Source organism: Panthera uncia, chromosome B1 (assembly GCF_023721935.1).
Source record: "Panthera uncia isolate 11264 chromosome B1, Puncia_PCG_1.0, whole genome shotgun sequence".
NCBI lineage: Eukaryota > Metazoa > Chordata > Mammalia > Carnivora > Felidae > Panthera > Panthera uncia.
In genome coordinates, this window is record NC_064811.1 from 72,804,578 (window position 1) to 72,830,410 (window position 25,833).

Here is a 25,833-nt window from a genome sequence, read left to right on the forward strand (position 1 = left end):
AAAGAAAGAAAGAAAGAAAGAAAGAAAGAAAGAAAGAAAGAAAGAAAGAAAGAAAGGGATCTTGATGCTAAAGCAGAACTAAGGAATAAAAATGCAAAATGAATTAGGTAAATACTAAATAAAATGACAGTAAAATATATTAGATAAAATGTATTATATATAACATTATATGTACTATAAATAAAAATAAAAATGAAGAAGACATCCATATAACAGGCCACTTCATTTTATTTATTTATTTATTTATTTATTTATTTATTTATTTTAGATTTATTCTTAATTTTATTTATTTTGAGAGAGACAGAGAGAGCACAAGTGGGGGAGGGGTATAGAGAGGGAGAGAGAGAGAATCCCAAGCAGGCTCTGTGCTGCCAGCGCAGAGCTTGATGCAGGGCTCGAACCCACAAACCCATGATATCACAACCTGAGCTGAAACCAAGAGTCGGACGCTTAACCAACTGAGCCACCCAGGTGCCCCTGCTGCTTCATTTTTTTCATTAACTATCTATTGAGTAAGTGTTGAATGACCCCTGAGAAAGATTGAGTGGACAGAGTGGTAAATTCAACACACTCCCTCTTCTCATGGACCTCATAGATGTCACAAGTAATTATAATAGAGAACGACAAATATTAGCAAAGGCAGAGTGCTTTGAAAATGTAAGGAGTTCTCCAGTCAATTCAAGTTTTACATGAACATTTATGAAATGTAGAAGCAGGATTAATAAGAAAGTGTAACTTGAGTACATATTAGGAGCCTGAAAGCAAAGACCAGAACAAATTGAAGCTTATGAAACATTCCAAGTCAATGGCAAAGGAATTTTAGTCATGTTCAGAGCAGGGAAATGAATATTGAAAGATTAGTTATGCTACTTACCCAAGATAGTAGAATGTTGAGTTGGCAGAACTGTTCAACTAATCATACTGACCTCCACCAAAGAAAATAAATGGGTTATAAAGAGTTTAAGAGGTTATTGAAGCCCAAGGTAGGAGAGAAGCTGTGGAAAGTTTGCTTGAGATGATTCCGTGTCTCTAGAAAAACATGCCAATGACATCATAGCATCAAACTCTACCTGGTCTTTGAAAATGTGAAGAAAGGATAGAGTGTTGGGTTAAGAATGTGGTCATCTATTCAATCTTTCATTAATCTGCTTATTCAACTTTATTTTATTATTTTCAGTTTTTAATTTCACTCAGGTGGTTAACATACAGTGCTATTAGTTTCAGATGTATGATATAAGTGATTCAAGAATTCCATACAACACCCTGTGCTTCTTTATTCCACTTTAAAAAGACATTTTAGCACTTGGTATGTCAGGCATCGTGCTGGTCTGTAGTGACACAAAGTTTAATAGAGGATCCAAGCCCTGACTTCACAAAAGCTCACAATCTAATCGAGAGTCAGGAGGATACGTGAGCAATTACACTGAAGTTTGATAAATTCAACACGAGAACTTCTCAGCATCTGACAATAAGAGAATTAATGTAATTAATCCTATTGACAGGGATTAAAGAAGATTTCAAAAAGAAAATGATGCTTTTAGGGGGTCTGATTTTTGTTGTTAATTCAAGAAAAAATTGCCTTTTGAGCACAAGCGTATGCAAGAACTTATAAAGATGCCTAACCACTTTTTAAGTATTTTAGTAATAAGGTAGAAATGTGAGTCGGATGATGTACAAAAGTAGATTTTAACTGATTGTATAACCATAAATAGTTTCAATTTATAAATCAATGTCAATCAGTCTTTAGTTGTCTGTTATAAAACTCTGTGCTTGACACTGATCCATTAAGTATTTTCATCAGTTCATCACTTAGATGAACTTAGATAAAACATAAGTTTGAAAATGATGAAGCTGGGAGTGTTAATTTAAAACATTGTATACAGAATTAAAGAACAGTTTCTATGGACAGATGGTAAATCAAGTCTAATAAGATAAATGTAATTATTGGTAATAATTACAAATCCATTCTAAAATGAATTAAATAAATATGAGATTTTAGATAATTTTGGTGACATCAGAACATAGAAGACCTGTTATGACACAATGTAATGCAGTTGCAAAAATTGAAAATGAACACTTAATACTTATGTAATATTAACAAAATTATAAGGTCATTTCATTTCAGTATGAGGTTATAACGGGCAACTGTTACTGTAGCCTGCTCTAATTAGAGTCAATTCCCAATATATCCAGTTCTGGAAGACATGGGCATAATTTTATGTATCATGGTGTGGATTGTTTAAACAGGGATTTGGAGACCAGAGTTGTCTAAAACATCAAAGAAGGCAGAGAAAAGGACTTAAAACACAAGTGGCAGAAGCAGGTGGAGACCAGTGTGTGAGGCTCCCTGGACAGGTATTCAGTAGGAACATAAGATGCCCCAGAAGGCAAACCATGTGTATTCTCAGCAAGTTCCAGCTACTACAGCAATAGAAGCAATCAGACTCAAGTGAACCCCTCCTCCAGATGAATGATCCTGCAAAGGAATCAGAATAAAGAATAAAGTGTCATCCTCTGAAACAACTCAGAGAGAACAAGGAAATACCCTATTCCTAGAGGTAATGGAATGGGAGGGAGGAGAAGAATGAAAAGCACATCCTACACATTAAATAGAAAGCAAAGGCCCTGGTTTTATAGAATCACAGTAGAGCCAATAGGAATACAAAAAAGTACATTTCTAGAATTTCTGAAGTTCTCCTGCCTCGAATAGGTTTGATCCCTGATTCACGCATGGGGGCAGAATCTACAGGTGAGAATAGCATTTTCCAATCTGGGAAAATAAGACTTATAGAGCTGATCAGATTGCATAAATAATTCAGTATCCCCTCAGCTCCACTGCACAGTTGATTCATTCCTAATGAGACACTGTAATTGAACACTACCCTGTGAGTCGATCACTGGGCTAGATTCGGAGAACATGAGAACAGATGAAGCCAGTGCTTTGACATAAAGAATTCACATTTCTATAGGTAATGGAGAATCATTGAAATTTTTAAAGCTAGGAAGCAATGAGCTAGGTTTTAGAATGATAGGTAACAGTAAATGGAAGGGTTTAATAACCTATTCACTTGGTTGAGAAATGATGTTTAAAAAAGTGTAGGCCAGTTCGAGACATTTTTAAAAAGATAATACATACATGTAGCATTTTCCATAATGAGAAAATCAGTTTATGGAATATTGAAGAAAATATATCAAAATAATTTAAACCTATTTCTAATTGTGTAATATATATTTTCTTTGCAAAAAAATTCTAATAATACAGGCATGTAGTTTGGTCACATTATATGTGAATTTGAATTACTTCAATATGAATTATAATGTATATAAGATATTTACAGATCTCACTTCTTGAGAAAAAGGTTAAACAAAGCAAATAACCCTAAATTTAAAAATCAACAATCAGGATTAGAAATGAGTAAATTGTAAGCTGTTTACACTTTTGTCACAAGGTGGCGCCATAGCGGTAACTGTGGCCAGTAATGTATTCCCTAACCTTTTCTCTGTGTTTACATAATTATGAATTACCTTTATAACCATATTTATAATTTGAGGTTTTCTAAATAATTGAAATTATTCTATATCTAATGAGTGAACTGGAACTTTCTGCCTTCGGTAAATCAAATGGGTCAGAAATCTATCTCATTCTTTAACTGCTGTCTAATATTCCTTAGGGAAAAGATACCTATAATTTATTTTACAATGAAATGGTCATTTAGGTGTCTTATAGTTTTTCACTAATGCAAATTATGTCACAGAGAACATTTTTTTTAACAATTCTCTTTGTATACATAGGCAAATGTCTCTGGATTTTATATTCTTTCAGGAGAAATTTCTGGCTTTGAGCACATGAGCCTTTTTAATTCTGATAAATATGGTTAAATTGTTCACTCAAATGTTCTAACAATTTAAGGTCTAACCAACATTGTATGAGAATGCCCATTTTTTCCATAACTGAATATTTTCTGTCTTCTTAAATGTTGCAACCTGATATAAAAATGGTGGTGAAAATTTACTATTCCTTAATTAGTGAAGTTGAATAGGCTTTAAAAATGTTAATGAACTTTTGTGGGTTTTGTTCAGTATTTGGCCAGTTCATATCACTTGTCCATTTTTCACTTTTTTTCCCACAATCCTTTGGATTGATCAGAGCTTTTCATATCTTATGGATATCGTTCGTTCTTTGTGTTTGTCAAAAAAATTTTCTCTTAATCTGTCACTCATCTTTGAACCTGATGATGATTGACTTTCACTGCAAATGTGTTTTGTTCTTGGGTGGTCAAAGGTCAGGATTTTCTCTTATGGCTTCTGGATCTTTGTTTTGTTTTGCTTTGAGTTCTCCAAAATGTTACAGTTCTACAAAGATATTCTTTTCACTTGATTGTAATATCATTGTATGGATTGTTTGGGTTCCTGTTTTTGTTTTTTTATTTTTTATTTTTTTTACATTTAGTGTTTTTGTATGTGGAAAGTGCGTTTTTACGAATATTTAATTTGTATTAGCACCATGTATGTACCCACGTTTTTTCTTCTCCAATGATTTGAAGTACTACCTTTATCAGTTCCAATATATATAAATCTGTGTCCAGATAGCCTATTCTGTTCTACAGTTAAGCAAAATCTTAACATTTTCACACAATGGATTGTCCCCACTTTGAATATCACAGAATGATTCTCACTTCAAAGAAGCAGTAAAAGGAGCTCAGAGAGTTAAGAGGTTTGATGAAGTCCTGGGACTATACTGGCGGCCAACCTGGGCCTGGGAACCCATTTTTCTTATTTCTGCTTCAATGTTTTTCCCATTCAGCTGCAAACTATAATTTAAGATCAACAAGAAAATAGGTCACTTTCAGCCTCTCTTATCTCGATTCTTTCTTTTTCAGAAACAGAGGGGTATTCAGACTGCAGTAGGTCCCCATGCCAGAACGGAGGCACATGTATAAACGGAAGGACTAGCTCTATCTGTGCCTGCCGACATCCGTTCACTGGTGGTAACTGCACCGTCAAGCTGGTGGACGAAAATGCTCTGGCTCCAGGTAGGAAAGCGCACGCAGCCTTGGATTCGCTCAATGTCATAAAAACATTGTTTGAAAATATTCGCAAATGATTAATCTGGACTTTTGTGAGGATTAATTCCTTTTACTTCTGAAATTTACCGAATGACATACATGGTTTACAAGCGGAAATGTCTGTCAGGTAAATCCATATTGATGTACCCTTGTTGAAATTTTCAATTTTGATATAATAGAGGCAGTCTTTCTTTTTCTTGTACATCTTAAAAGAAAACATAGATGTACATACCTGATTGATATAAACTTTCTTCTCAAACAAGTTGATAAAGAAATATACCTTTGATTCATATCAGATATGGTCATTTAAATGAAGCTTTAATAAGTAATTAGCAGCATGTCTTCTATGAAGGTTAAGCTAACAGTGCCATTGTGACTGGGTGAGACTTAGAATATGCTCAGACGTACTAAGTAGAACCAAATGCCTTTTTTGTCCATTTACCTTCGTAAGTATTGCTTGTTACAAATTAAGAGTGTACCATTTCTGATTTTTATAAAAGAAAATATGTGCAACATTTAAAATATATTTTCTTTAATGATGGCAAAAACATATTTTAACTCAGGCTTTCTTCAATAATATGCTGCATGCCAAAGAGTAAATGTTTTAGTCTATTTTTAAATCTCAGCCTTTGTAAGTACATTTGGCATTAATTACATAGAAATGTGCTTTTGTCTACTTCTCTATAGTGCATATGACTTCGTCTGGCTTCCGTTTTAGCCTCTAGAAACTGTTTGACAAGGTGCTGGAAAAATTGTTTCTACATCATGTCAGCTTCAATTCCTACTAGGGGCTTTAAAACATGCTGGCATAACATAAGAACCATAGAGTGCTTTGAATTCCTTTATCTCTGGAGAGATCAAAGCAACACGCAAATTAATCTTTGAGGCATTTCTATGAGGGATGTATTAAGCGTTATTATCATTCTAGCCGGATCTGAATGGAGAAACTGAGGCTCACAGAGGGCAAATGATTTGAGATAAGCCAGCCAAGAGGCAGGCATATCTGCCTATGCCCTTGTTAAATCTGATGAATGACCTTTTCCCTGCTGGTAGCCCTTTTTATAACTGAGATAAAATGATAAAGAAATGAGGAAAGACAATATTTAAAAAAAAACATGAAAATTGACTCCACTTTTTTTCCTCTAACAGATTTTTCCAAAGGATCTTACAGATATGCACCGATGGTGGCATTTTTTGCATCTCACACATATGGAATGACTACACCTGGTCCTATCTTATTTAATAATTTGGATGTCAATTATGGAGCTTCGTATACTCCAAGAACTGGAAAATTCAGAATTCCATATCTTGGGGTGTATGTGTTTAAGTATACCATTGAGTCATTTAGTGCCCATATCTCTGGATTTTTAGTGGTTGATGGAAGAGACAAGCTGGCATTTGAATCTGAAAGTATTAATAGTGAAATACGCTGTGATAGGGTTTTAACTGGGGATGCCTTATTAGAATTAAATTATGGGCAGGAAGTGTGGTTGCGACTTGTAAAAGGAACAATTCCAGCCAAATTTCCCCCTGCTACTACATTTAGTGGTTACTTGTTATATCGTACATAAATTAGTATGAAAGACAGACTATCACCTTCACTGAGAAGCAGCCAGAGTTTTCCTTTATCTTTGCATGCACATCTGCTCTGTTTTTGGCTTTCTACATGAAATGAAAATCAACTTTTCTTTTAATCTGAGTAAGCCTGTAAGTTTGTTTATGTCATAAAATTATTTCACTATCTCTCGGATAACCTGTATACGAAAAAGTTTTGCTCGTAAAGAGATTTAGTGACACAGAAAACGAAGTGCATTTGTTGACATAATGATTTTTGTCTTCTCCAGTTAAGTAGTTTTAATATAATGTAATATGATTAAATGGCAATCACTCGATTTTGTCAGTCACAGTAGTCTCTACAATAAAATACTTAGCTTTTGTTATTCCCTATGTATATAAATATATAACATACATTTCCTAAGTTCAAAATTCAAATAAATTACTGAAAGACTGAGAAGTGTTTTTTTGTTGTTGTCTTTTTAACTTTGATTTTTACTCTTCATTATTGGGTTGATCAGTTTTATATATTAAAATTTTCATTTGTAATCAAACTTAAGAAAGTTGTATTTGAAACTTGAAATATGCTTAACTACCATTCTCTGTAATTTAGAGGTTAAAGTAATAATTGACAAATAGTGGAACATTTACATCTATGTCTAAGCATGTATAAGTGGTTCTTTTACCTGCCTCCATTATACAATATCTACACGGAAAAAAATAAAAGTTTCCTCTGATGAGTATCCTTCCAAGGCAGTGCAATCAGGCCTGCTCATCTTCTTTTAAAGGGGACATAAGATTCCAGAGTAATACTATGATTTACGTGATGTTCGCTCTGTCCTGATTCTCTTCTAAGGAACTTACATGGAATGTCTCCTTGATTCCTCACAAAAACTCTTGTAAAGTGGGTATTATTATTATCATTTTTACAGTTGAGGAAACAGACACGGGGAGATTATAGGATGGACCAAGCTCCACAACTAGCAAGGACTGAGGCGGGATTTAGAACCAGGCCGGGTCTTCTCCAGAGTGGAGAGTCACCCTTCGTCTTTATTGCCTCCCATATATGTACCACGATTTACGTGATGACCTCTTTAGCTTGTTTAGAGTATTTTATTATAACACCGTTATTGTAGTGGACACCGTTAAATATGCATTTTTTTCATGTTTAATAAAGTATTTCTGAAGAATAGGTTCCTATAAGTAAATAGTAAAAATAATAATGAAAAAAAGTCTGGCTTGGCAAACATTCTTCAGGAATTAATTTACTTATTGCTCACTAGAATCCTATGATATATACATATTAGACCTATGACATACATATTAAGTATTATCATCCTCTTTCTACTGCTAAGAAACTGAGGCTCACAGAGGGTAACTACAGCAAACTATGGGAAATTTCTGTAATAAAGGACAAGCATATTTTTCTTATTTTGATAAGTACTATCAAATTGCCCTTGAAAAGATTTGTGCTGATCCATAGTCCCCTTTTGCTCATGTAAAAAAGCATTCTTTAGCTCCTCTTCACCCTCATCAAAATTCACAATTTTTTAAATATTGCCAATCTTGAAAGTGAAAATGATGTTTTCTTATAGCAGAAATTTGAGAAGAATTCAAATTGGCCAAAACTTGAAAACATATGTCCATACAAAGACTTGTACATGAATGTTCATGGGAGCTTTATTTGTGATAGCCAAAAACAAGGTACCGCCCACATGTCTAGCAACAGATGAATGGTTAAGCACACGCTTATATATCCATACAGTAGACTGCCAAGCAATTAAAAGGAATGAACACGCAACAACATGTATGAAACTCCTAATAATAATGTAGGAGAAGATTTCAAACTGCAACCTGATAAAACTTGGCCAACCCTGCAGGAAAGTATAAAGTGAGTTGTTTGTTTGTTTTTTTTTAATGAGATATAATTGACATATAATACCATATTAGTTTTAGGTATACTATATGATGAATTGGCATATGTACATATTGCAAAAGGATTACAACAATGAGTTTACTTAACATTCATCATTTCACAGGGATGCCTGGGTGGATCAGTTGGTTAAGCGTCCCACTTTAGTTCAGGTCTTGATCTCACGATTCCTTAGTTCAAGCCCTACATCGGTATCTGCGCTGACAGCTCAGAGCCTGGAGACTGCTTCCTTGGGATTCTGTGTTTCCCTCTCTCTCTGCCCTTCGCCCGCTCGCACTCTGTCTCTTTCCCTCTCAGAAATAAATAAACATTTAAAAAAATTCATCACTTTACCTAATAGTTTTTCCTAGTGATGAGAACACTTAAGAATTACCCTCATAGCCACTTTCAAATATACAATCCAGTATCGTTAACTTTAGTATTGCCCATCAGAATCTCATGTTGAGCTGAAATGGCTGGGGATTCACACCCTTGCCTCACTCAGTAATAGACTCGGGCTGTCAGGGAAGAGTATGAGCTAGATACTGACAAGTGGAGGCTTGGTGACTCACAATTCTGTTATGTGTAAATGGGTCATTTTCAAAAATATTTATTATGTTTTGATAGTTTCTTTAGTGCCTGCTTAAAATTGCATCACGATCTAAACTGTTTTTCATTTTATTTTTTCAAGTACTCATAGATTAAATACAATTTTTGTCTTACAGAGACACTTTCAACATAGATTCTAATGATCTCAACATACTTTAATATTAGCAAAACAGAAGGAAGTAAATCATTTGACAATATTTTTCATTGCCATGAACAATTTGGTTAATTAAGTTTGTAATTAGATAATTAAGAATATTTAGCATCAAATGATGCTTTGGTGTTTGGAATTTTAATTATTAATATAATCCTTTGTTTTTAGACATATTTTAGAAATACATAAATGACAAAGAGTCATTGTAGTGACTTTTAAGTTGCTGTAATCTTGTTTGGCTTTTTTTTTTTTTTAATCCAGCCAGTATAATGTAAGACAATTAATTTAGTATGTTATGTTATGTTATTGTTATGACCAAACTTACTCATGGATAAAAAATACAGCACTGGGGTTTTCTTGATTTCTCCCATGGAGACAGCAACTTGCATGGCTATTATTTTGTACATTGAATTGCAGAGCCCTTCTCTGTCACCAGACCTTCCTGCCCAGCAAGCTCCTGAAGTACAATACGACCCTAGTTACTCATGACAACGTCCTATGCATTCATTCACCGATTATTTAATAAATACCTACTTCATGAAGGCAGGATAGATATTTTTAAATAATATAAAAATAAATACCAAATAAATCAGTACAGACGGATGCTACATATGAAATACATTATCCAGAGTCATGCTGGCATTTACTACCAACAAAATCATGAGCAGCTCTGTGACAATGGGAAATGTATCTTTAATAACCATCCCCTCTTTTTCTGCATCTCTGACCAAGCTTCCATTACCTCCTTTGGATCACTCAAGAACTGAGAAAGTTCAGATTCAAAGCTAAGTGTGCCTAAATTACTCTTCTTTATTCTCTTTCATAAGTCAAAACTCTTATTTTAGAAGAATGAACTAATAAGATTTGAGCATTAAGAAGTGACAAGCTTAATTTATTAAAATAAGCCATGTTGATTTTTGGTTGACTAGCCTATTTAATCTTCTTAGAGGGGATTTTTTTGTTATTATTCATCTGTTTCAAAATTTAAATTCACTGAATCAAATGAATTTGTATTTGTAGAAGTTCAATTACATTATATGTAAATATATTATTTATAGTATATATTTACATTATAGATACATTCAGTTATATAATTAAAAAGTTGAAATTTTCATTTATCTAATATATATCTAATATAAATATATATCTTTATCTAACATATAAATTATAATATATATATTTATAAAACTTAAGTTTTTTATCACATACTTTTCATCCAAGTCTAAAGAAAATGTACAGACAACTTGGTACCTTTAAAAAAAAACAAACATTGCTTTTAGTGCCAACTTTTTCATATTAGAAGCAAGTTGAATAATATTCTTTGTCTTCATTAAAGGCGATCTTTAATGTAACAAAATTTTCCATATTATTCAAACCTGTTCGTCTTTCTACCCTCTATCCTTGCAAGGCACGTGCAGGACACATTAAAGCAGGAATGATCAACACACCCGTGTTAGAGTGTGGCGTTGATCTCCCCCGTCGGAGGCAGACATGTTTGCTGCCCCAGTGGTTTCAAACCCAGGGTTTCATCAACAAGCTGAGGAGGGTTCTAAAATCCCCTCCCTTGAGAGCTTTTACCACAGCTCAGTGAGAATTTTCAATGAGCTATACCGCGTTTGTGTTTAGAGAAAACAACAACAAAGTAGCATTCATTTCTCTGGCCTGACATCCTAATTAAACAATCCCAAACTCCGGAAAGAGTCCAAATTTTAGAGTTTTTGTTACTTTTTCTTTTTTCTTTTCTTTTCTTTTCTTTTCTTTTCTTTTTTTTTTTTTTTTTATGGATTGCTTCGTGAATTGTCAAAGGCTTTAGTCAAAACATTTTCCGGTTACCAAGTGTTGAATGTAGTAATATTTAGAATATTTTAAAATCTTACTTTCATGGTTGAAAACATATCAGTCTATAGCAGATCCTGGTTGTAAGGTGATTTTTCCTATTAGATCCAAATAGAAACTTAGAGCAAGCCCACTGAAGAGCACAGTAAAAGTGTTACCTGATACAACCTACGAGTTAGTGGTTTGTTCGTTTTTTCTTTCAGTGTCTTTTCATTGTATTTGAATCTAAATCCAAACATTTGGATTCATACACTTACTTGAATTTCCTATTTTTCAGATTAAAATAAATACTATATCAAATTCATTCAAGTTGAGTGAAAATACTACATGACACAATGCAAAGGGTGGGTGTTCTTATAAATACTATTCTACTTTCCTTACTGCAGCCACGAATTAACAAAATGACTCACTAGATTCTTCTTACCAGGGTACGATTACAGATAGCTCTAAACTTTTATTTTATTTTTTTGTAATTTACTCCCCTCATGTATCTTTGCTGTCACCTCGTTACCACTAAAGCATTTGATTGTGCATAGTTTGCGTAAAGAGGACCACATGTCTATTTCTTTATCTATAATGAGGTCTGTGGATTAGGATGACAGTAATTTGTTAGAAAACGTGTAGAAAGAATTCATTTATTTTTATTACCTAGCCATTTTCAAAAATGATTTGAGCTTGCTAGATGGATAATAAATAAGAAAAATATCAAACTTTGACAAAGATAGTGGCTACTTATACATCAAATACATGTCAAGGATATGTACTTTTTAAAATGTTTCTTCATTTATTTTGAGAGCGAGAGAGAGAGAGAGAGAAATCAGTGGAGGGCACAGAGAGGGAGAGACAGAATCCCAAGCAGTCTCCACACTGTCAGCATGGAGCCAGGTGTGGGGTTTTATCTCATGAACCGTGAGATTATGACCTGAGCCGAAAGCAAGAGTTAGACGCTTAACCTACTGAACCACCCAGGCGCCCCAAGAAAATGTCTTTTTTAATCTTGATTTCTTAGATATATTCACATGCACTGATTTTCATGATTTGTCACGGAGTTATCTTGCTGTTAACAAAGAATATCCCACAGAGATGCCTCCCATCATCTCAAATCGTCCTTCAATTCCCTACTATCCCTTACTCCCTATCCCATCATTGCAGATTTGCTATTTAACGAACATATTTAGATCTCTTTAATCCTGCTGAGGAGGCAGCTAAATAGTGGAAATTATTCTGTAGATGAAATTTAAAAGACACTCCAGAGAGTGCATGTCTTTTTAATGTGACTTTCATTGCCCTTTCTGAATCTTGTCATTAAATCTTTTGAATCAGGATTGTATTTCATAAGCTCTAATTCTATTTCCTTTAAATGGTCAGCACACTGAGAGGTCATCAGTAGGTTTTAGTCATTCGCACAGCTCTCTCTACATTAACAGCAAACTATGAACTCTACCCCCTGCAATGAATGGAAGCAATAACCAAAGACCATCACTGAGTTTCTGTAACATTTTGGCTTCTCTCTTCCCATGCTGTATACTCAAAGTAGAACATGTTTGAGAAAACAACATCTATATACCTTAAAGGCATTCATGAGTATCATAAAAAAAAAAAAAAACCTAGCCTTTTAAATTTAAGTAATACATTATAGATATCATGAGTAATATTGGTATCTGAAAACTGGTTCTGTAGTCTATTTTGAAAAATAGACTAGGATGCTTATACAGCATCTGAGAATCCCATGAGGCCAGGTACCAGTTGCTTATTAATAATGTTCTTGGCATGGCAGCTAGTGGTGAGTCATTGAGATTATTAAATGCATAGAACATGCTGGGAGTGTGAAAAGAATTAAATATGTTAAATTAATCAAATTTTAGAAATTTAGAAAATTTTCTAGGAGAATTCATTTTATTCAGACAAATGGAGACAGACTTGAATTTATAATCATTAATTCCAAAACTATTCAAAATTTTTTTTGTTTTAGAAAGAAAGAGTATGCAAGTGATGGAGGAGGCAGAGGGGGAGAGAGAGAGAGAAAGAGAGAGAGAGAGAGAGAGAGAGAGAGAGAGAGAATCCAAAGCAGGCTCCATGCTTAGTGCAGGGAGCCCTACCTGGGGTTGATCCCACAACCCTGGGATCATGATCTGAGCAGAAATCAAGAGTCGGACACTCAACAAACAAAGCCACCAACGCACCCCTTTACTTTTTGTATCTAGAAAATTTAAATGTGGTATCTATGCTTAGATAATGTTCTTATCTTTGTTAGGGAGAGGTTTTAGGTCTATGAGAAGCATCAGATTTTCTTAAAATGCTCCCATTCTGGGCTGTAACAAACAGCTTCTGCATGCACTAGATATACCTTAATATATCCATGCAGTTTTGCCAACAAGATACATCTTCACATCAGTGGAAAAATTATCTTGGCAAGTGACCTTGTGGGAAAACCATTTTCCATAGGGCCAGTTACCGCCTCAGGGAAGTGATCGCTCTCAAGAATTAGGCAGAATTTGGTTTGCCATTCTCTCTTTGAAGTATACAAAACCCCAAGTTATAATCTCCCTTATATCACTACCATTTAAAAGTTATAACATCATTTCCCCCTACAATTACAAAATCAAAAGTAACACAAACTTCAGGGAGAAAATGCCTGTATATTTTCTTTACCTATTGCTTCTGGTGGCTAACTGTCAGAAAATAGACAGCAGAAACTTGAGGAAGAAGAAGTAGAAAAAGAGCAAATCAGAAATAAGGAGGAGGAAGAGGAAGAAGAGTGGGAGGTGGTGGATGTCGATGAGAGGAGGAAGGCAGGAAAAAGGAAAAGAAGAAAAAACCACAAAAAACAAGAGCTAAATTGGTCAATGGTGAGAGCAAGAGTATGGCCAGACACAGGATGAGACAAGGAAGAAGAGTGAAAAACAGTGGAGTTGTAAGACACTGCTACCACTTCATCAACTTCTCTCTAGCCTACATGACATAAAAAACTAGCAGAGAATATTTATGATAGGGAAATTATTACTGTCTCTACTCACCCCAGCTGCTACCTGAAAACCTGTGAATTTGTCTTGAAAAAACTTTTAAGACATACGTTGCCCTTTGGACTTTGTGGTATGCTATTTGCTGAGTAACTCTAACACTAGCCTCAAAAACTAGGAAGGAAAGGAACATGGATAACTATCTCCAAAAATTCTTTGTGGTTAATGTGCTCTTATTTTTTATTCCCCTATTTCTTAAAATTTGGCAAATTGTCAGACAAATCATCTAACAAGAGAAAAACTTAACACCCCACATATCTTTCAACAGAATCCCAAAATTGTTTCCTAATAACATGATTATCAGTGTGCTGTTCTTCATACTTCTTGAAGTCCTATGAGGTAGCTCTGTACATTAAAATAAAAGGCATGGATGGGGAAAGTGGGCACATTTTTTAATAAATAGAGCTTAAGCTCCAATAATGGAATTGCTAAGTTTCTACCCAGGTATTGCTGCTGAATAAATGTAAGAAGTTAGCAAACTTACACTTTTTATGTTTTTTTGAGCTCCAGAAGTGAAGAAAATGCTATGAAGTTTTTAGAAAATTTCTTAGAGTAGTGGCTTTAAAATGAATCTGTACTGAATTCAGATTGCCTTTAATATAAAGTATGTTCTGTGTAAAAATTGATCAGAAAATGATTGTAATAATATGTATTTATCTCTCCAAAACACGTGACGAAAGATAAGAGAATTCCACCAAAAATACCATTTCATTGATTTCACCTGCATCTCTTTTGGAAAAGGAGAGAATACTGGTAAACAAACATAAAAATAAATAAGTGTGGGGGTGGAGTTTGGAAGAGGAGGTTTCTATAAAATCTCCAAACAGATATCAGAGGCTCATTCTTCTGATCTTCCCTTCCTGAGACAGAACACCAGGCAAGATTAAAGTGACAATTTTTCAGAATGAATGGAAAGACTTTCTGGAAGTTACACTGTTTTGTTTTCCAAGCATTTGGTTGGAAAAGGCAAAGATATGAGAGTAACTCTGTTCCTTTACTGCCCATTTTAAATCTTACATTGACCTCCAGAGTCACTCCCTGTGTTTCTCAGCGACTCGGCAGGTTTCCCTGGGAGCCTCTCAAACTACTGTCATTTCCCTAGCAACCAAGACGCTTCCAGGTGCAGACAAATGGCATTTGCAGTACCTGAGAACTAGCCAAGACCTAATTGCCTCTCCCCAGGTCCCCTTGGCAGGAACTTTTATTCATTTCTCCCCCCACCTCCACTCCTTTTCTATGAAAGCAAGCCTCAAGGCAGGAGATCACCTTCCCATTACCCAACAGCTTGATTCTCTACGTGAGCCTCTGAATGTCTGCAGAGAATGTCTGGCCTTGCCCCTGAAAGGAAAAGCTTTAGTCTTTAACTTTCATGATTCTGCTTCTCCTTTTGTGACTCCCTTCCTCTCTTTCACCTTCTCCCCTTGTCCTCCCCCAACTCCACCTCTTCCTCCTCTTTTCCTTTCTCCTTTTTCTTCTTGTTTCTAACGGCCTGTATTTTCTCTGCTCATCTCCTATTCCTCTTTCTCTTTGTGTCTCTCTTCTGCTCCCTCCCTCTTCCTTTCTCCTTCCCACTCTCCATTTCTTACACACTTTCCTGTAAAGCACAGTGTAAAGAATGTACAGATTATAAAATTGTGATGTTCATTTTCCCGCTTTTATTTTTACCCTGTATTTTCTAAGGTCCAACAATAATTCAAAACACTGCCTAGGAAGTACTATGTTTTCAATGAAATTTATTTCATTGTGCATAGTACTGAAGCGGACCTTAATTGTATTTTCTTTATGAAAGTATTATTGCTAATGTACCACTCTTAGGATTCTCCAGCTATCTAAATAAATTAAACTGCCATCAGAGCAGTATATCTCCAAGAAATAATTTAACATCATTATTTACAAATTGCATCCAGTTTAAGCATAGATGATATTTTACTTATGTAGGTGAAATAGTTGCCATGTGCAAAGAAACATGGAATGACCAAAAAAAAAAAAAAAAGACTATCTATAAAGAACAATAGCTACCTTTATAATCAAGTAATATGAAAATAATTCATCACTAAATAAAATTATTTATAATAGCAGCTGAAGAAATCCTTAGGGTAAATTAGCCATTATATAAAAATATGTCCCCGTCAAGAAATTTGTTCCTAAGTATCAGAAGCCTTTTGAGTATACAGAACTCACATTATTGAAAATCAGTACATTTCAATTGATGAAGATTAAGCATGATGAATGCTTGATTGTCTCAGATGAAATCACATGTGCTGACAGAACATCTGTTACAGCCTCCCTTCTTGTTATTTTATTGCAAATTTACAACCTATTGCAATTAAAATAACATGATTAAAATTATAGACATTTTGAATAAAGGATAATTTATAGACCTCTCTAAGTAATCAAACCTACTTTGCAAATGACGGAAATTTTTAAAAAGAGAAGATTTCTGAAACCCTATACATATTGCTTTTCGTTACAAACACTGGCAGTTAGTATTTATATTCAAGAAGAGCTATGGCAGAAATTTAAAAAAAAAAAAAAAGGAAGAAAAAGAATCCCAGAAGCAGAAATACCTACTTATTTGTTATATATTTTAAAGCTATTTCACAAAGCTTTAACATTGGTTTTCCTTGATATTTGCAACATTCACAAGGTCCAGCCCCATGGCCAACATAGAACAGGCATTTATTTATTTAGTATCTGTTTACTGAATGCCTGACTTGAAAAATAAATATATGAGTGAAACATTCATAGGACATATGTTTTCCTTGTGCACAAATGTATCATGTTGCCTAAGAAAGTAACTAAAATTCCTTCAGCAGAAGGATGCCATAAATAATTGCATAATTTATATATACAGGTGTGTGAAATATTAAAAGTCATATCAAATATGTATAAAAACAATCTTTCTTCTATAACTGCATTTCCCACGACCTTCTGTCTGTTCAGCATAACAATCAAATTAAATCTATGGAACTGGACCAAATCCAAATAGAAGACTATACGAATCATTTAAAAACTACAGTTTGACTATTTGCATGTTGCTAAAAGTTTTTATTTCATTATTTTTTACCTTATATCAAATATTCTGACCAGAAGTAATCACAGATTTAGATGCCAAGATAATCAGGTGTTCCTTTATTAACAAGGCTGGAAAATGAGACAAGGAAACTAAAAAGACCCCATGAAAAACTTATTTTTGCCCCTTTCCCTGCTTCTATTCTTGCTAGGTCCTACAGCCCTGCCTTATACAATCCTTATGCAATAGATATGTATGTCTATAGCTATACAATAGATAATGTATGTCCTTGTTGTAAAGGTGAAAGATTTAATGTTCTCTTTGGAGTCTCCAGAACAACAGATAACATCTAAGGAGTGACGGGGAAGCATGAATGTTTTCCAAGATGGGTGACTCATCAGAACCCCTGGCTACAGGGCATAAGTGACTTATGGAGAACATCTAAACACTTGTATTCGATCCTGGATGCCTGAGAAGACAGGTGCACCAGACCACCATCCTCAATAAAAACCCCAGACTCCAAGCAAAGATGAATGCGGCTCACTCTTCTTTCTTTTTTACTTTTTTCTTAAAAAAAAATGTTTATTCATTTTTGAGCAACAGGGACAGAACATGAGGGGAGAAGGGGCAAAGAGAGAGGCAGACACAGAATCCCAAGCAGGCTTCTGGCTCTGAGCTATCAGCACAGAGCTTGATGCAGGGCTTGAACCCAGGAACCATGAGATCACGACCTGAGGATAAGTGGGACACCTAACCAACTAAGCCATATGTGTGCCCTTCTTTCTTTTCTGAGTCTCCCAGACACTGTCTGTACCTGCACTCTTATGTCCTTAGTAAACTCTTCTCTCACTTCCTCTCTGATCATGTTTGATTTCCATACTGTGCAAAGCCAAGGACCCTCTTGGCTGGTCCTGTGGGACCCCCCCCCCCCGGATACTCAGACCAGCCTGCCTGCATTAAATCAGTTGTCAGCTGGACAGACCCAAAGGTCACACATATTTTGTGTGAGAGGCCATCTATAAAGGATGGGAGATCTGATGGTCAAGGATTGACTGAGTTCCAACCTCAGTCATAGGCCATTTGACTTTAACTTTCCTGTGCCTCATTTTCTTTATCTGTAAATAGACATAAAAAATAGTTTCTACTTATTGTTAAGATTCCTATGTGGATGACAATGCATGTAAAGCATTAAGCAGTGACTGGCGCTTGGCAAATATATGAGTGGCTAGCACTGTCACCCTAGAAAGAAGATTGTGAAGGGGAAGGGGAATGCACAGAAAAGAAGAGACGATTAGCCAGGTCTCAATAACTGCTTTACTGTTGGAGTCTTTTCACAGAGAAAAAGAAAAGCAACAAAATGAACAGAATTAGTAAAGTAATAAAGCTCATGAAAATGAATAGGGCAAAAGACATCAGGTCACCAGAAAAAACTTGCACAAGCATCATGTGACAGGCTGAGAAACTGAAGGGAAAAAGATAGATAAGATATTCGCACACACTGGATTACATACATCTGAAAGTGGGCTTTAACTATCTCCATTTCGACCTCAGTCTGTACTTTCTAACTGATTAAGTTCTTCTTTCCAGCTTATCTTTTGACTCAGGCAAAAGACCCGGCAGGCAAAGCATCCTGTGATGGGAAGGGAAACTACCCCTTCAAGCAATGAGGACAGCCCTGACTTCAGCCAACCCCCCCGTGTGATTGACCCAAAGACAGTGATCGATTTGATCTCCACAGCCCACCTGCACATACCCACCAATCTTTGTCCCATGTTTTCTTAATATAAACCTGGAAGTATTTTCAGCACTTGGGAGACAATGTTTGAGATGCTGGTCTGCTATCTTCCCATTTTGGCCTCACTGAGTTAAATTCCTTTCTTGTTTTTCCACCACTCCTGTCTACCTTCGGCTTTGTCAGTAGTGAGTGGCTGAACCTGATCTGTCTGCCCCCACACCCCAGAGCGACGTGTTCTTGCACCCTCGTGCCCCAGTTACAATTCTGAAATGAAATAGCCTAATGTAACACATCCATGTTTAGGGAAGAGATACAGGGAATGAAGATATATGAAGAAGAAAATGCAACAGAAAATTACTTGTTGAATTTCAGGTGCTATATTAATTACATTAATTCTTCATTTGTCTTTATGTTTAGTAACACGTTTTAACTTTGCAGAGATGTTAAAAAAAAAGGTTAGCTACGAAAGGCTATGAAAAAAATCATTGCCAAGATAAAATTGTTCACATAAGAAAATTTTTAAAATCTACCTTTAGCTTGATTGTTGATTTTTTTAAAAAAATCAGTTTCATCATAGTTTTCATAGATTCTTTTAGGTGTTATATGAATCAGAAATGTAAAAATAACAGATCACATAGAACAGGAAGTTAAAGCAATGGAACTTCACAAGCTGTTCTAATGCATCAATGTTGCGTGAAAATTAAGGAAATAATTTTATATTGTTAAAAGTTGCTTTAGTTCATGGGGTGCCTGGGTGGCTCAGTCGGTTAAGTGTCTGACTTTGGCTCAGGTCATGATCTCCTGGTTGGTGAGTTGGAGCCCAAGTTGGGCTGATAGCTCAGAGCCTGGAGCCTGCTTTGGGTTCTGTCTCCCTCTCTTCCTGCCCCTCCCCCAATCAAGTGTGCACGTGCTCTTTCTCTTTCTCTCTGTCTCTCAAAAATAAATAAACATTAAAAATAATTTTTTTTAAGTTGTTTAGTTCAGTATTGGTAAAATGGTTCACTGCACTTTCTTGATTGAACTAAGATAAGAATTTTTGAATGTTGGATAAAAATATTCATCCCCCACTCTAGGACACTAGAAAAGACGTGAAAAAGAAAGATTAACTAAAAGGTATTATTTAAGAGGCAGATTGGGTAATTGCCACAAGATTCTTTAGCTCAAAACCTGGCTCTGCCACTTATTTATTGTGTGACCTTTAGTTAGTAACTTACTCTCTCTGAGCCTCATTTAATTGTATGTAAAATAAATAATAATGATAATATCTAACTCTTAGGGTTGGTGCAGAGATTAAACTAAATCATATGCAACATTTAGAATACTGGTTGGCACATACTAAGTACTCTTTGAGTACTCACTAGTAGTGTTTCTAGAATTCCTCATGTAAAAAATGATGGTGGGGTGCCTGGGTGGCTCAGTCGGTTGAACATCAGACTCTTGATTTTGGCTCAAGTCATGACCCCAAGGTCCTGGAATCAAGCGTCGTGTCAGGCTCTGCACTGAACATGGAGCCTGCTTGGGATTCTCTCTCTCTCCCTCTTCCCCTCTCCCCAGCTCATGCTCTCTTTCTCTCTAATATAAATAATAATAATAATGGGAACAAGTATTTGACAACCTCGAAGTTAAGAAAATGTAGTACAAACTTGTGTGCCAGTATAGTGTTGCTCAGAGCTATCCACTTCGATTTATTCCCTAACAAAATATCAATTCCTAATTTCAGAAGGATTTCACCTGAGGGTGCCTGGGTTGCTGAGTCGGTTAAGCGTCAGTCTCCTGATTTTGGCTCAGGTCAGGTTTGTGAATTCAAGCCCCACATTGGGCTCTGTGCTGACACTGTGCAGCCTGCCTGGGATTCTCTGCCTCCCTCTCTCTGCCCCTCCCCTGCTTGCTTTGTATCTCTCTTTCTCAAAATAAATAAAAGTAAAAAATAAGATTTTACCTGAAACACATATTTTGAGATTCTCCAAATCTTGCCTGAAGCAAATATAAGAACAAAGTTATAGGAAATATTTTATAAAGAATCTCTGGGGTGCCTGGGTGGCTCAGTCAGTTGGGTGTCTGACTTCAGCTCAGGTCATGAGCTCAGAGCCTGGGATCTGCTTCGGATTCTGTGTTTCCCTCTCTGTCCCTCCCCTACTCATGTTCTCTCTCTCTCTCTCTGTCTGTCTCTCTCTTTCTCTATGCCGCTTTCTCAAAAATAAACATTAAAAAATTTTTTTAAATAAAAAAAGGATCTCTTGAGAGTGAGCCAATATAAAACAGAAACATTCAGATACTAAAATGAATTTCCCACTCATGATTTCCATCTCTCTCTGTTGCCCTTCTAAAGCTTTCTTTTAGCTGATGAAGTTCCTCCCCTATGGCACAGGTAAATCACAGATTTCAAACTTAATCCATTTGGATTCCTGCTTGCTTGACTTAGTTATGTGTCACTCAAGCAGAAGGTCAGAAATGTTCTGATTAGGTATTTCACAGAGTGGTTAAATCCACATGTGACGTGGGTGATATAATAAGAAATATATATTTGGTCTTTATCTCAGGTTCCTGGCACAGAGTTCCTAAAACCCTTGTAATTTCTTGAGTGATACGGTTGAGAGGATTGTCTTTTGTTATTCATCAACCCATTTCAACCACGCCTAGTTTATATTAATTAGATGACTGGTGGCTGGAACTGTACAAAGCTTCAAGATGAGGGCTGGTTGCCAGAGGCACCAACCATGTGATTAAAGGGTTGAAACTTTCAGCTCCACCTGCTGGACCTCCAGGAAGGAAGAGGGGCTGAGGATTGAGTTAATCATTAAAGGCCAGTGATTAAATCAATCATGTCTAGATAATGGAAACCTCCATAAAAGGCTTAAACAAAGGTGGTTCAAAGAGCTTCTGGGGGTGATGAATACATCTACGTGTGGGAATATGGTGTACCCCAAACTTTATGGAAACAGAAGCTCCTGCACTTGGGACCATTCCATTCCTCACCCTATATAACTCAAAATCTGGCTATTCATCTCTATCCTTTATAATAACCTGATAATAGCAAGTAGAGTTTTTCTCCTGAGTTCTGTGAACCACGATCGCAAGTTATCAAGCCTGAGGAGGAGGCCATGGGATCCCCCAGTTTGTAGCCCCGTTGGATAGAAATGTGGGTAATCTGGGGACCCATCACATGTGATTGACATCTAAAGGTGGGAAGGCAGTTTTGTGGGACTGAGCCCTTACCCTGCCGCTCTACACTAACCCTGGTTAGTGTCAGAATTGAATTAAGTTGCAGGAGTCCCAGTTGGTGTTCAGAGAATACAGAATTGCTTGGTGTGAAAAACCCACACATTAGGTATCAGAAGTATCTGTATAGATAAAAAACAAATCATAGTAGTTGGCCACTATAAAAATGTATTCTGAGTCAAGGAGCTTTGAAGAAGGAATAAGCATATGAAAACAACCCTGCACCCACTGAGAATGAATGCAGTTAGGTAGAGCAAGATGGGGTTAAAATTAACTAGGTTAAGACTGACTCAGTTGCGCTGTCAGATTACTGATTTGGCATAGAGAAAGAAAAGCAACAAGGTGAAAAGTGACAACATAGTAAAACAGATATTATGGGGTTTTTTTGGTCACATATATATAAATACATATATACATGTACATCTAAAAAAACTGAAATACTGAAAGAGAAAACAAACACCAAGAGAAAACGATTTTGTTGTCTGGATGTCCCATCTAGTTCTGAAATGTAAATGTGTCATTAATCTCTAGTAAAACAGTCAATCTGGGAGGAAAAAGCTGGATATTTAAAATGAGAGCACAGACAAGACATTACAATAATGTAATAGGAAATTATTTTCTAAAATTCAGAATCCCACTTATCTTTATGCTGTTGTATACAGTAAATATTTTGTTCCATTTGGAGTTGAAAATAATAACACTGGCATTAACTACAACCTGATTATAGATTCAAACTATTTTTATTATATAAAAATACCTGACTTTAAGAAAAACCACAATGGTAACATTTTTTTATCGTTTTATATGATATGTATTCACTTGCCTGTAACAAAATATTGGGAACAAATTTCAACTGAACATCCAGTATGAAAAAGGGACAAAGTTACTCTTCAGGTGTAGAAGTATCAGTCTGTCACAAACAGCGTCAAATCCGTTTCCCTTCCTCCTAGTACCGGCTCCCTCCACCCCCACGTGAAACCTAACCCCTGACTTCATGATCCTGTGCAGGGAACACAATACCCTTGGGGATATAATCCAATCACACTTCTCAACCCTCATCCCCCATCTTCTTATTTCCTACACCTGCTTCTCTCTCGGAGAGCAGCTCCCCCACACAATGGCTTTTCTAAATCATTGAGAATAAAAATTTCTTTACTCAATTTGGTCTAGTCATTTGATCTGTCATGAATTAGGAGACAATGCAGAGAGTAGATACACAATCAGGGGCGGTCAACATTTTTGAAATTATTCCCAAAAAATCCATTTGCATTTTATAGTAATAAAATAGCTCTTTTATCATAGCTCTTAAGCCACACAATGGACTGCACACTTAATTCTCTGAGGAAAAAAAAGAATGCCTCAGTGTACAGTGGCTTTTATATTGAAGAGAACATAACTGCTTCATGCAAAAAGAAGTCACTAAAAAGAAGTTCTCATGTTGATTTGTAAATTATTAAACTAATAATAGTAATAAATTAATAATAAACTTAATAATCAATTATTTCAAACAATAATTTTATAATAAATTATTAGGGGTGCCTGGGTGGCTCAGCTGGTTAAGTGTCTGACTCTTGGTTCTTGGTCTCTAACGGTTTGTGAGTTCAAGCCCCGCGTCAGGCTCTGTGCTGACAGTGCGGAGTCTGCTTGGAATTCTCCCTCTCCCTCTCTCTCTGTCCCCTCCCTGCTCGTGTTCTCTCTGTCTCAAAATGAATAAATAACTTAAAAAATAAATAATAAGTTATTAAATTAAGGACAATAATATAACTATCCTATTGTATTTCAGTCTTTGCCCTTCCAAAAACCCTGAATGCCTTCAGATATTAAAAGGTTATGCAGCTTTGTACATATCCACGGGTTTCTTTTCTGTGGGTGGAGACAAATCAGTAATTACATACAGAATTTAGATAACATGCAAATAATCCAGTTACACTAACAGTAGAAATTAAAAGAGAAGAGTATTTCATGGAAGGCACTCTAGGGATAGCCTGCCTCTGAATACTTTATTGGAGAGTGGGGGTTATTATATAATGAGAAGTCCATTCTATTTTAAGGCACACATATTGTTTTCAATATTAAGGTAAAATAGATTTCCTATTATTGTCACAAGTGAGTTTAGGTCTGACACATAGAGACACATAGGCCTGACACATAGAAGATAATTTCCATGGTCTTGCTATTGTTCCTCAATGCTTCTTTCAGAGTGTCACATCAGAAGGCAATGCTGTATTCCAAGGAACAATTCAAATGTCATGTGGGAGGAAACTCAGAACAGGAATTATCAGGGTTATCAGGCTCTTGACACTGAGATTGCCAATGTCCACCCCTCAACATTTCCAATTTCCCTGGAAGTGTCACTCAAGGATCGTTTGAGATAAGACTATAGACATCTTTCCCCACTTGTGTAGCAGCTGAGATCTAAAATGAGTCTAGAACCATTTCACATCATTTAGAGTATTTCTATAAATGAACATGAAACACTGAACTTAATGGTAAAATTTAGCCACTATAATCAAACTCTATGAATCATAAGATTGTACACATAATTCATATAAAATATATCGCTATGGGCTGAACTGTGCACCCCCCCCCAAAATTCATATGTTAAAATCCTAACTGCCAGTACCTCAGAATGTGACTGTATTTAAGAGGTTACTAAGTGAAAGGACGCCTGGGTTGCTCAGTCGGTTGAACATCCAACTCTTGACTTCAGCTCGGGTCATGATCCCAGGATTGTGGGATCAAAATTGGGATATCTCTCTCTCTCTCTCTCTCTCTCTCTCTCTCTCTCTCTCTCTCAAAAAAAAAAAAAAAGAGTAAGTTAAAAATTAGTCTTTGGAGTGGACCTAATCCTTTGACCTATGTCCTTATAATTAGAAGGGTGCACTCTTAGAAGAAAGACCATGTAAAGGCACAATGAAAACATGGCCATCTCTAAACCAAAGAGAGAGGCCTCAGAAGAAATTAAACCTGCTAACATCTTGGTCTGGGATTTCTTGCTTCCAGACAAAATAAATTTCTGTTGTTTAAGCCACTTAGGCTAAGAAATTTTGTTACGACAGCCCAAGCAAGCAAATACATATATAATATGTAATTATAAAATAATTATATGTAATATTATATATAATCATATATATACATGTATTAAGTATATACAATATATGCAATGACACATATATTAACATATAACATTAATTTATGTTAACATAAATTGGTAGCATTGTATCTATGCCATATCACCTATACCTTTAAGTGTTCAAATTGGATGAATTCACTAGGAGGAGATATTAAATTCTATATGACTTATTTATGTCAGCAAGCAAATTTTTATAAGTATTTGTCTATAGTGAAAAACACTAACTGTGAATTAAAAAAAAATAATAATAGAATGCAGAGATCATTTCTCATAGATAGCTTGTAGGGGAAGTTTAATTCTACTTTGCCACCAAGCAATTTGCCTTCTCCAGCCAAGAGCATTTTAAAAAGTGCTGACAACACACTTATACAATTGCCTCCAACCTAACAACCTTAATGAGAAATTTCTATCTGTGTTTCGATCTTTCCACAGCATGATGGCTGCCTCTCTTGGAGTATTGTACCAATCATTTGCTCAGGTATGCTGATAACAGCATGCTGTCAACTTCTACATTGTTGGACCTGTCTATTATATTTGACATACTTGATCACGGGTCCACACATTCCTATATAGCATATGTTACGG

At 35.7% G+C, this 25,833-nt stretch overlaps 1 protein-coding gene and 1 long non-coding RNA gene across 6 annotated transcripts in view; one reads left to right on the forward strand and one right to left on the reverse strand.

Moving 5' to 3' along the window:
• MMRN1 (multimerin 1) overlaps nucleotides 1-7,324 on the forward strand; it is a 72,662-nt gene extending 65,338 nt beyond the window's left edge. For 4 of the 5 annotated variants that reach the window (XM_049632116.1, XM_049632113.1, XM_049632117.1 and 1 more), the window contains 2 exons: nucleotides 4,881-5,033; nucleotides 6,216-7,323. In XM_049632116.1, the coding sequence (XP_049488073.1) occupies nucleotides 4,881-5,033; nucleotides 6,216-6,637 (575 nt within the window). In that variant the 3' untranslated portion in view covers nucleotides 6,638-7,323. Of the gene's footprint in view, nucleotides 1-4,880; nucleotides 5,034-6,215 lie in introns of all 5 variants that reach the window. The other variant, XM_049632118.1, reaches the window with a different exon arrangement.
• The window catches only part of LOC125923682 (uncharacterized), a 1,073,698-nt gene that overhangs the window by 357,062 nt on the left and 690,803 nt on the right, over nucleotides 1-25,833 (reverse strand). The gene's annotated exons all lie outside the window — the stretch shown is intronic.